Source organism: Octopus bimaculoides, chromosome 28 (assembly GCF_046866305.1).
Source record: "Octopus bimaculoides isolate indiv1 chromosome 28, ASM4686630v1, whole genome shotgun sequence".
Classification (NCBI taxonomy): Eukaryota; Metazoa; Mollusca; class Cephalopoda; order Octopoda; family Octopodidae; genus Octopus; species Octopus bimaculoides.
The window spans coordinates 21,741,316-21,754,499 of NC_142955.1; the positions used below are offsets into that span (position 1 = coordinate 21,741,316).

Genomic DNA, 13,184 nt, shown 5'->3' on the forward strand with positions numbered 1-13,184 from the left:
ACTACTGCAAATAAGTACTAAATCTCAAAAGTCAAGTGTGTTTTCCAGGAGATGTATCCCTCATCTATTTAACACCATGAAGGTAATTGTCTGGACCATTACCTTTCACCTTTTTACACTCTTTATGGCAACAAAATTCATTGATACCAAACAAACACTGCTGGGTTTGATCTATAAATAGCTTGATTGAGAGAGAAAGAGATAGCATGTATTGTTCTGATTGAACTGGAGATGATGGAGCTCAAACAAGATAACCAATTAAATTTCACTTTTATCTATGATTCATAACTTCTAATATGGTTAAATGGAGCAAGGCCAAACTTATAATTGAAATAGCATACTTAATTATGTATAAAGCAAGCTATTAACCCTTTCGTTAGGATATTTTTTATTGCAGTGGACTATCTTTTCCCTCCTATCTGTTATAGGAAGCAGTGGAGGCGCAATGGCCCAGTGGTTAGGGCAGTGGACTCGTGGTCATAGGATCGCAGTTTCGATTCCCAGACCAGGCATTGTAAGTGTTTATTGAGCGAAAACACCTAAAGCACCACGAGGCTCCGGCAGGGGATGGTGGCGAACCCTGCTGTACTCTTTCGCCACAACTTTCTCTCATTCTTACTTCCTGTTTCTGCTATACCTGAATTTTCAAAGGGGCCAGCCTTGTCACACTGTGTCACGCTCAATCTCCCCGAGAACTACGTTAAGGGTACACGTGTCTGTGGAGTGCTCAGCCACTTGCATGTTAATCTCACGAGCAGGCTGTTCCGTTGATCGGATCAACTGGAACCCTCGACGTCGTAAGCGACGGAGTGCCAACATAGTTACAGGAAGCACAAGTGCTTTCACACACATGTATACACACGATGGGAACTATTTAAAAGTAGTTAGGGGTAAAGTGTTCTACTGTGGAGATAGTGTGATGAGAGGTACACTTCCCCCTGGAGAGAACACTTGACTATTACAGATATTTCTAAATTTACTACCTATTTACAACATCTATGGACAAGATAACTGAAATGTTGTTGTACAAAGTAATTCATTCTAGAGACACCATGATGTAAGATGCATTTCCTCCTGGAGAGAGCTCTAGTCAGTGCTACTTAATTGTACAGATTACCACAGCATCTATAGTGTATGCTGTGAAATTACCTGATCTGTTATGTTGTTGAATATAAAGAAGGTAGCGATCTGGCTGAATCATCAGCACATCGCGTGAAATGCTTAGCAACATTTTGTTTGTCTTCCCATTCTGAGATCAAATTCTGTCCAGGTAAAATTTGTCTTTCATCCCTTTGGGGTTGATCAAATAGGTATCAGTTGAACACAGGGGTCGATGTAGTTGACTTACCCACATCCCTGAAATTGCTGGCCTGCTGCCAAAACTTGAAACTAATATAAAACAATCCAACACAACCTGTTATATGTTAGGTAACCATTTTACTGGGGAAATCAAATATATCCACTCAAAATTTCATCACTCTTAACTACAGAAAGCAGTTTTAAATACCAATCTATCCATTGTTGAGGAATGTTATGTTTGAAACTAGTTTTCATTGAGGTATAACAAAATTATCGAGGCAACATGACTTGCAGAAAATACAAATTCTAGTTTTTAAGACCTGTTGGGGCAAGCGAAAGCGAAATTGTGATGGCACCTGTGCCCAGCGTTGCCTTTCTGGCACTTGTGCCCGCGGCATGTGTAAGGACTTTCGAGCGAGATCGTTGCCAGTGCCCCTGGACTGGCTCTTGTGCGGGTGGCACGTAAAATACACCATTTTGAGTGTGGCCGTTGCCAGTACCGCCTGACTGGCCTTCGTGCCGGTGGCACGTAAAAGCACCCACTACACTCTCTGAGTGGTTGGCGTTAGGAAGGGCACCCAGCTGTAGAAACTCTGCCAAATCAGATTGGAGCCTGGTGTAGCCATCTGGTTGCACCAGTCCTCAGTCAAATCGTCCAACCCATGCTAGCATGGAAAGCGGACGTTAAACGACGATGATAATGATGATGATGATTTAACATCATCACTGAAAAAAACCATGAAATTTAGTTCCACACTTAAAGGGTGAAGAGTATCCAAAATTAGTTATTCCTCAAATGAAAAGAAATCAGTGCATTTTGAATCTGAGAGTCCCCTTTCCATGTGTGCAATAAAACTCTTTCATTCCTTCTTGTCAAAGACAGGGCACACACTCATCCTGTCAGTAAAGTTTAGTCCTATTCCTGTTCTTCTTTAACCCTTTTACTTTGGAAATCAGATCTATTCATTCAAAATTTTATGACCTTTAACTGCAGAAAGCAGATTTATGTACCAAGTTTATTTTTTGTTCAGAAATGTCAAGTTTCTGGAGGCGCGTGGTTTAGTGGTTAGGGTGTCAGCATCATGATCGTAAGATTGTGGTTTCAATTCCTGGACGAGGTGACGCATTGTGTTCTTGAGCAAAACACTTCATTTCACATTGCTCCAGTCCACTCAGCTGGCAAAAATGAGTAACGCTGCGACGGACTGGTGTCCCGTCCAGATGGGGAACACATACGCTATTGGAACCGGGAAACCGAGCCCATGATCCTGGCTAGGCCTTAAAAGGGCGCATTTATTTTTTATAATGTCAAGTTTATAGAAACAATGTGACTTACAGAAAATACCAATTCTATTTTTTGGTACATATTTAACATCTTTACATGAAATTTAATTTCTCAGTTAAAAGGTTAAAGCACTTTGGAACAAAGGGTTTCTATAGTAGAATCAAAGCTAGACTGAAATGAGTTGGTATCAAAAGGGTTGAATATGCTACATAAAAAGCATTCATGTGGGTCCTGGTACCTCAGAGAAAGCACTGGTGCTGGTGCCACATAAAAAGCACTGGTGCTGGTGCCACATAAAAAGCACTGGTGCTGGTGCCACTTATTATTTCGATGTTTTATGGCATCTGTATTTTTATACAATATCATCATCTTTTTTCTTTCCTTCTTTGACTCTTTCTTTTCTCCTTCTTTCCTTCTTTCTTTCTTCCTTTCTTTCCTTCTTTGACTCTTTCTTTTCTCCTTCTTCCCTTTCTTTTTCCTTCTTTCTTTCTTCCTTCCTTCTTCCCTTTCTTTTTCCTTCCTTCCTTTCTTTTTTCTTTCCTTCTTTTTCCTTCCTTCCCTTCTTTGACTCTTTCTTTTCTCCTTCTTCCCTTCCTTCTTTCTTTCTTCCTTCCTTTCTTTTTTCTTTCCTTCTTTGACTCTTTCTTTTCTCCTTCTTTCCTTCTTTGACTCGTTCTTTTCTCCTTCTTCCCTTTCTTTTTCCTTCCTTTCTTTTTTCTTTCCTTCTTTGACTCTTTCTTTTCTCCTTCTTCCCTTTCTTTTTCCTTCCTTTCTTTTTTCTTTCCTTCTTTGACTCTTTCTTTTCTCCTTCTTCCCTTCCTTCTTCCTTTCTTTTTTCTTTCCTTCTTTGACTCTTTCTTTTTCCTTCCTTCTTTCTTTCTTTCTTCCTTCCCTTCTTTGACTCTTTCTTTTCTCCTTCTTCCTTTCTTTTTCCTTCATTCTTTCTTCCTTCCTTCCTTTCTTTTTTCCTTCCTTCTTTGACTCTTTCATTTCTCCTTCTAACAATGTGTTTCCTTTCTTTTTCTTTCAGATTGTACTGACCAGTCTACTGGAATCGACTGGGATGTGTATCTTCGTTTTTGGTTCCCTTGGTGATGAAGAGGCTTTGTTCAGTGTAATTTTCATGAAAATGATATTCTTCATCACAACAGCATACAACCTCTATCGGTGCCTCAGCATCGGCTTCTCAAGAGTCAAGAAATGGTCCATACTCTTCCTCATTACACTGTTCTTTGAACTCAGTGGAATTGCCTTGGCTTTCTATAGCCATGCAAATGTATGTGGTGCTAATTATTATTTCTTTCTCTGTGTGTATGCATGTGTGCGTGCACGTGTCCACACCACACACAAACACACACACATATATATATATATATATATATATATATATATATATATGTATATATGTATAATGAAAGAAAAGGATAAAGAGACCAATGGCAAAGTTAGAAATAAATTTTATGGATAAAGTCTTACAGCTGTTTCAGGGAAAATCCAATGTATCCCTTCATCGGAGACGGTAATAGTAGGAGAATGGATTATTACATCTATAAGAGGAGATTTGTAATAAAAAGTGAGAGCGATGCGCAGAAGACAGAACAAAGAAGAAACAGTACTTGGAGTATAGTTCCATTCCAGCAGTAAACATCCATGCAAAGAATCCTTGTGGGTATTTTCCGGAGATAATTATAGTAGCAAAGGTGGATATATGTCTTATCGTATCCAGAATACTATGTGCGTTGTTTACTCAAAGGATAGCCCGAATCGAGTCAAAGATATATTTCTAACTTTGCCATTGTTCTCTTTATCCTTTTCTTTCTTTATACATACACACGCTAATACACGACCTATGTTATATTCCCCACTCATGTTTATACAACGACAGGGGCAAAACTAGTCGGTATACAGCACTTACTCGGTATTACCTGTATCTTTAGGGTTTGGTTGACTCCAATACCCTTCATAACCTTTATATATATATATATAAACAATTGCAGCGTGGAAGGTGTTTATAAGCCATTTAAAATAACACACAAAAGCCATCAGATTCACTTCAACATTTAAAGTTATTTCCACACTGCAATTGTCTTCGTTCCAGCACACGATCTCAGATCAGGTCACTTGCTATGCAAGTACATCTCCGTATATATATATATATATATATATATATATATATATATATATGTATATATATATATATATATATAAAGATAATAAGAGTGAAAAAACTACAGAAGGCTTGTGTTACATGATTTAACCATGTAACAAGCCTTCTGTAGTTTTTTCACTCTTATTATCTTTTATACATCCAACCACGTGCTTTCACATACCAACTTTCTCACACACACACACATATATATATACAAAAACTCAACTGTGAGTTTTTTGCTAAGATTGTTAACAGATACTATATTTTTTACCAAATTTTTGGTAAAAAAATATATATTTAACATATATATATATATATATATATATATATATACAGAGAGAGAGAGAGAGAGAGAGAGAGAGAGAGAGAGAACAAGAGAGGTTGATAGATCAGTAGACATATAGCTTATAGATGAGAGACAGATATTCTCTGTGTAGAATACATTTCATAGTGCTCAAGAGATTTTTACTTGAGCAGGTAGAGGAGTAAATGTAAGGACAAGCAAGTTAGCCAAGTTGATATACAAAAAATATTCAATATATTTAATATAGAAATTGAATAAGGTAAATTGAGGAAAATTGAATGACTTAAGAAAATTAATACTAAATGGCTCTGATAAAAGTAGTATTTATTTTCTTAGATCATTAAATTTTCCTCATTTAGACCAATGAGTAAACCTACTAGTAATGTACCTATAATGAATAGTGGAAACAGCTGTAAGCCAAATTTGTTCCAATATAGGAATTATATTAGGTGCAGGAGTGGCTGTGTGGTAAGTAGCTTGCTTACCAAACACATGGTTCTGGGTTCAGTCCCACTGCGTGGCACCTTGGGCAAGTGTCTTCTACTGTAGCCTGGGGCTGACCAAAGCCTTGTGAGTGGATTTGGTAGATGGAAACTGAAAGAAGCCCGTCGTATATATGTGTATATATATATGTGTATGTGTGTTTGTGTGTCTGTGTTTGTCCCCCCACCATCGCTTGACAACCGATGGTGGTGTGTTTACGTACCCGTAACTTAGCGGTTCAGCAAAAAGAGACCAATAGAATAAGTACTAGGCTTACAAAGAATAAGTTCTGGGGTCGATTTGCTCGACTAAAGGCGGTGCTCCAGCATGGCCGCAGTCAAATGACTGAAACAAGTAAAAGAATAAAAGAGTAAAAGAGTCTATGCAATGACCATTATTTCTAACTTTGTGAACAAACACTGTATGCTTCCATGATTTATTTTCATATTTATATATTTACTTGTATATTTGTTTATATATTTCTTTTTCTTTTTTTTCTTTTGTTTCTTTCTCCCATGCAAATTCATCACATCATGCAGAGTTACGACCGCAGTTGGAGGCAAATAGTTTTCCCTCTTCTGTCTCTGTTGTCACTCTCCCTCGCCTGGCTACCACCTCTCCAGAAACGGCAAGTCATCCCACGGAGCGTGCCGCAACGTGCGAACTACCGGGCCCAGAAGAACCTCATATACCAGAACCTGGATATTGAAACCGCCCGGTGGAAAGCCGGAGCTATAGCCGCCTTCTGCAAAGCTGTCTTCACAGTGTGCATTGCATTTGCTATCAATCACCAACTTGTCTCCGATGAGACCCAACCTTGGAAAGTGCTAACAAAATCTATCGCTTGGAGAGAGCACCCAGTCGAACTAAAGAACTTCCTGACCAATCTGTGTGCTAGTTTCATTGGAATTCTTGTTGCTTATGTAACCTGTAAGATCTCTTTGGACTTTGGGGCATTTGGCATTCCACTCTTCCTGTCAGGACTGCTCTGCATCTTGATCCTGGCGATCCCAACTGTTTGTGACGTCTTCCAAACCGAACAAGCTTTATTCCTTGTTGCCAGCTGTGAAAGCAAAAGTAGCGATATTAATTTTACTCTGATAGCTACCATCTGTCTTATTCTGGCTGAGATCCTTGCCTCCTGGTATATTATTTTACAAGCAGACAAAAATCTTTTGCCGAAAGATTCAGCGGTAGGTATTTTGGTCTTTATTTCTCCGTACAAATTTTTCTACATATTTTTATTTTATTTTTCTATATGAAAGGATGGTTCCCCCCCCCACACACACACACACAAGAAACCCTATGAGGATAAGTGATATACTGCATGAACAGTTCCAAAGTGTGTTCCCTACTCTTTTGGGACACAAGTAAGTGAACAAACCAGAAAATTTCTTTGCCACTTCACTCGTAATCAAAGAGGCAAAAATTAATTACATCAACATTAAAGAAGATGAAATACTGGCCATAGATGAGGTACATGCAAACTCAGCCGCTGACCCTCACGGGTTCCTAGCAATCCTTGGCCCTTCCATGATCACTACAGTTTCTTTTCCAGAATGTTCTTGCAAGTGGTAAACTTCCAGGAAAATTGAAGGATAGAACTAAATAATATGCCCTCTCCACAAAGGAGAAAGCAGAGCAGATACTAAAAATTATAGGCCTATCTCTCAGACCTTATATATCAGCAAAGTCATGGAATAAATAGTCCACAGGAAACTAATTGCATTCCTCAAAGAGAAAGACTTGCTGACTGACTTTAAATACCAAAATTTAAACAAGTTAATAATGATATGGTGCTACGCTGAAATACTTCACGCTATATTGTGCCATAATGCATGTCAGCATAGCAGTAAATGATTATTTACCTGTTTTAATTATGGTGCAACCTGAAGATTTGAGGGATTCTATGTAACATTGTATCTTTTTATTTTTTATTTGTTTCAGTCATTTGAATGTGGCCATGCTGGAGCACCACCTTGAAGGGTTTCAAGGTGGTGCAAAACAAATCAACTGCAAGACTTACTCTATTGGGCTCTTTTGTCAAACCACTAAGTTACGAGGGCTTCAGCACACCAACACCCATTATCAAGTGGTGGTGGGGGACAAACACAGACTCAAAGACACACACACACACACACACACATTCATATAATGGGCTTTTTCAGTTTCCATCTACCAAATGCACTCACATTGATTTGGTCGGCCTGTGGCTAAAGTAGAAGCCACTTGACCACTGTGAGAGCGAGCTCAGAATCATGTGGTTGAGAAGCAAGCTTCTTACCACACAACTATGCCTGTGCCTATATATGTGTGTGTGTGTGTGTGTGTGTGTGTGTGTGTGTGTGTGTGTGTGTGATAGATGGCCCTGCTCAATTATATAAAAAAGACATAGATAGAAACTCCATAAGATGTATACAGTGCAAGCTATGGACACATAAGAAGTGCAGCAATATCAGTGGAAGCAGGGAAAATAGTCTTTCTGTGTGGCAGATGTACAGGTACAATAAACACAAGAAAGGTACAGAAAATAAACTTCGTCAAATGCTAAGGGGGATACTTCGAAGTAGTTGATAGCTTCCATTACCCAAGTGATCAAGTCAGCAGTGGAAGTGGATGCTCTGAGAGGGTAGCTGCCAGAATAAGTACAGGCTGGGTAAAGTACAGAGAGCTTCTACTTTTATTGGTAACAAAGGGCCTCAACCTCAGAGTGAAAGGCAGATTGTATGATGCCTTTGTGTGGATAGCCATGCTATATGGCAGTGAAACATGGGCTGTGACTGCAGAGGATATGCATAGGAGTGTGAAGATGCAGTGGCCCAGTGGTTAGGGCAGTGGACTTGCGGTTTCGATTTCCAGACTGGGCATTGTGAGTGTTTATTGAGCGAAAACACCTAAAGCTCCACGAGGCTCCGGCAGGGGATGGTGGCCAACCCTGCTGTACTCTTTCACCAAAACTTTCTCTCACTCTTTCTTCCTGTTTCTGTTGTGCCTGTAATTCAAAGGGGTCAGCCTTGTCACACTGTGTCACGTTGAATATCCCCGAGAACTACGTTAAGGGTACACGTGTCTGTGGAGTGCTCAGCCACTAGCACGTTAATTTCACGAGCAGGCTGTTCCGTTGATCGGATCAACTGGAACCCTCGACGTTGTAAGTGACGGAGTGCCAACACACATGCATAGGAGTGAAAGAAATGAAGCTAAGTATACCTTGTGGATGCGCAATGTCAGTGTGCATGTGCAACAGAGTGTAAGCGTCTTGAGAGAAAAGCTGGGCATAAGAGGCTTCAAATGTGGTGTGCTTGTATGGCCATGTGATGTGTATGGACAAGGACAGCTGTGTAAATAAGTGCCAATCCCTAATTGTGGAGGGAAGTCGTGGAAGAGGTAGACTCAAGAAGACATGGAAAATAATGGTGACGTATGATCTTCAGATGTTGGGTCTCACGGAGGTGATGACAAATAATTGAGACCTTTGGCAGTTTGCTGTGCTTGTGAAGAATCATCGGGTAAAGTGAAATCGAGTAGTGGACAGTGCCAGTGTCACGTAAAAGTCACCTGTGATGGTGACACATAAAAGACACTCACTCATGATGGTCTCACATAAAAGGTACCTGTGACAGTGACACACGTAAAAGGCACTTACAGCACTCTCAGAGTGGTTGGTGTGGGGGAGAGCACCCAGCCATATAAACCAAGACAAAATCAGACTGGGGCCTGGTGTAGCTCTCTGGCTTACCAGTTCCAGTGAAACTGTGTAACCCATGTGAGCACGGAAGACAGACATTAAATGATGATGATGATGATGATGATGATGATGATATGTGTGTGTGGCTTTGCATTTGTCCCCCACCATTGCTTGACATCCAGTGTTAATACATGTCTACATTCCCATAACTTAGCGGTTTAGCAAAAGAGAACTCCCCCACCTCTCTCTCTCTCTCCACATTACACCTAACCTCTCTCTCTTTCTCCACCACAACTTCACTCACTCTTACTCTCTCTTTCTCTTTCTTTCACTTTCTCTTTTTCTACAAATTCCAGATATTCCTAATGCCTGGCTACAATGGTGTCATGCTTGAAGAATGGATCGTGCTGAACCGACATCGTGAGCCAGAATCCTCCCCTATAGACTTCAAAGAAAGGGTAAAAAACAGCAAGATCTACATATGTACCACTATGTACCGAGAGGTAAACAGTTAGTCTTTTTGTTCAGCTGTAGATTATCCCTGATCAAAGGTATTCTCTTCGTGCCTGTTCCATGTTTTTTTGCTTTGGCTGTTGTTTAGCCCTTGGTCAGTCCCCTGGTCATTCTTCATCAAACAGATATTTTCTAGTTGTGGCTTTCTCGTGTTTATCCATCCACAACTGTATCTGTTTGCCTGTCTATCTATTAATCTATAAATATATATATATATCTATCTGTTTATCTGTCAGTCTGTCTGTTTGTCTGCCTATCTATCAATGTATCTATCTATTTATCTATCTATCTATATATATATATGTGTGTATATATATATATATATATATATATATCTGTCTTTTTGTCTGTCCTATCTATCTATCTATCTATCTATATCTATCTATCTATTTATCTATCTATCTATATATATATATATATCTGTCTTTTTGTCTGTCTGTCTGTCTATCTTTCTATCTATCTATCTATCTAAATTTATATAAATAGGATGTGATCGATATTTAAATACCGATTTTATCAGGTGGCCAGCATGGGAATAAAAACCATCAAAGATAATAATTATTTAAAATTATTACCTTTGATGGTATCTATCGATCTATGTATGTATATTTTTTTACCTACCTACCTACCTATCTATCTATCTATCTGTCTGTCTGTCTGTCTGTCTGTCTGTCTTTCTATCTATATTTATATAAGGCCATTACTATACAATAACGCCTCACGCCATGAGGGACTCTAAGGTCAGACTACTATATAAAGCACATTTTTACCGAATGCGAGGAAATGCAACTCTCAGAGCCAACTCCTTAAAAACGGACTATCTAGCTAGCTAGCTATCTCTCTATCTATCTACCTATCTATCTATCTATCTATCTGTCGCTCTGTCTATCTCCTGTCTCTGTGTCTGTATGTCTTTGTCTCTCTCTTTCTCTGTCTATCCAACTATGTACATGTCTATCTACCTTCAACCATATTATTAGGTGTTGAACTGGAGGAATTGTTAGCACAATGGGGAAAATACTTAGCAACATTTTGTCTGTCTTTATGTTCTCAGTTCAAATTCTGTTGAAGACGACTTTGTTTTTCATCCTTTCAATGATCAATAAAATAAGTACCAATCATGCACTAGGGTCGATGTAATCGACTAGTCTGCTGGCTTGGTGTCAAAATTTGAAACCAATATTATTATTATTGAGTGAGAGAGCAATGCATGCCATCAAAGTGAGACTGGGGTGCCCAAAATATGATGCTCAATATACCCATCATGACTACCCATCTGATAAGGGTACACCTGGCACATGCGTCACAACCGTATGTGCATGACACGGTGATCTTGTATTGAGATAAACAGTGCATGACCTCGCAGGTAGGGGCCCAGTTAGAATTTTCTTCAAGTCATGTAGTCCATCCCACTCAAAAGCCCCACCCAAATAAGGGTTTTTTAAGGATGTTCAATGAAACACCCATGTTTCCAGAGGTGAATTATTTGAACCCAAAACAATTCCTCTCAATACATGGCTATGATGCTCCCCCCCATTACTTCTACTCATGATCAAAGATGCACATATCATCAGCCACTATTATAGTTATTATTATAATTATTATTATTATTATAGTTATTATTATTATTATTATTATTATCATTATTATTATTATTATGCCCTGCCACCTCAAAAAGCAAAAAAACTCATAAATTTTCTCTATCTTGCTTTACTTACAACAACAACAATAACAATAACAACGACAATGCCACAACTACAAAAATAAACAAAAATCAAACAAAAGGCTGATTATGAAATGAAGCAACTTCTGGAATCCATCAACAGAGTCAAAGTGGCACAGTTTGAAAGCATCAGGCATTTCGAATCACACATCTTTTTTGATGGAGGTGTCAAAGGTTCAAAGCCAACAGAATTCGCTCTGCAGTTGCTCTCCTTACTACCATCAACTTTAGGTAAGTACAAAATCAACAAAACTCATGTAAGAAACCAAGAAATATTTATCCTTTTGTTAACATATTTCTGCTTTTGTTTCAATTAATTTGGAAAAATAGTTCTTTTACTTATAATAATAAATCTCTGAACGAGGTATAAACAGTAAGAGATTTATTATTGCTTGGTTGCACTTTTTCGAGATTAGTGAATTTTCATCACTGGAAAAAGGATATATGTATTTGCATTGGGACCCCTTCGCATCGAAGATCGGCGATTGTTGTATGCTGACGAAAGTTAAATACACAGAAACCCAGGTCCGTGCGTATCACGTCAGATCGACGATGGGAAGGATGACTTCCCTTTGCAAATACGGACAGGGCACAGAAAGTGTGTCAATAGCCAGCTGGAGGAGATGTTCTCCTGGGGCTACAAGCTACAGTAGCATTCACCCTTAGTGGTTAGCCACATTTAAGTGGCAAATATACTTCAAGTTCTTTTACTTGTTTTGCACATTTGCCCACGGCCATGTTGGGGCACCATCTTGAAGAATTTTAGTTGAATGAATCAACTCCAGTGCTTTCTTTAAATATTTTTTAAGCCTGGAATTTATTCTATCAGTCTCTTTTTGCTGAACCACTAAATCATGGTGACGTAAACACATCAACATTGGTTGTCAAGCGGTGGTGTGGAATAAACACAGACACATACACATGCACACACAAACACACACACACACAATAGGCTCCTTTCAGTTTCCATCTACCAAATTCACTCAGAAGGCTTTGGACAGCCTGAGGCTATGGTAGAAGATACTTGTCCAAGGTGCCATACAGTGGGACTAAACCTGGAACAATGTGGTTGGGAAGCAAACTTCTTACCACACAGCCATTCCTGAAGAATTTCATTAAATAATTTTGTCATAATTAAGCTGATATTTAGAACATTGAATTAACATGAAATTCTAGTTTGAGTTTAGATCACTTTTAAGGATACACTTAAAGCCTCACCGAAGTGCTTTCAGATTAACCTTGATACCTGGAAAATGCAAGCACAGGACTTCACAGCATAGCGTAGCAGCACCAACAGAGGTGTCACCTATGAATCGAATAAGTTCACAGGAGGACAAACAAGACATGAGCTGAGCCGGTCCAGAGCCAACTCCTTGCCTTCGGACCATGTGGACCACCAATGGTCAAGTTTTGGCAGAACTTTCCGAGCATTGCATTGGCTTCATTGATCCATTTTCTTTTCCCATGTCCAGGTGATGTTGTTGACAATGACAGATGAACATTATTATCATGTGTGTGTATATATCATCATCATCATCATCATTGTTTAACGTCCGCTTTCCATGCTAGCATGGGTTGGACGATTTGACTGAGGACTGGTGAAACCGGATGGCAACACCAGGCTCCTGTCTGATTTGGCAGAGTTTCTACAGCTGGATGCCCTTCCTAACGCCAACCACTCAGAGAGTGTAGTGGGTGCTTTTACGTGTCACCCGCACGAAAACGGCCACGCTCGAAATG

At 39.3% G+C, this 13,184-nt stretch overlaps 1 protein-coding gene across 3 annotated transcripts in view; it reads left to right on the top strand.

Annotated features, from left to right (window-relative positions):
• Positions 1 to 13,184, top strand: part of LOC106878452 (uncharacterized) — a 51,016-nt gene that overhangs the window by 1,287 nt on the left and 36,545 nt on the right. For 2 of the 3 annotated variants that reach the window (XM_089344691.1, XM_089344690.1), the window contains exons 2-5: positions 3,615 to 3,860; positions 6,060 to 6,713; positions 9,565 to 9,711; positions 11,507 to 11,675. In XM_089344691.1, coding sequence (XP_089200817.1) covers positions 3,615 to 3,860; positions 6,060 to 6,713; positions 9,565 to 9,711; positions 11,507 to 11,675 — 1,216 coding nt within the window. Of the gene's footprint in view, positions 1 to 3,614; positions 3,861 to 6,053; positions 6,714 to 9,564; positions 9,712 to 11,506; positions 11,676 to 13,184 lie in introns of those variants that run through there. The other variant, XM_089344692.1, reaches the window with a different exon arrangement.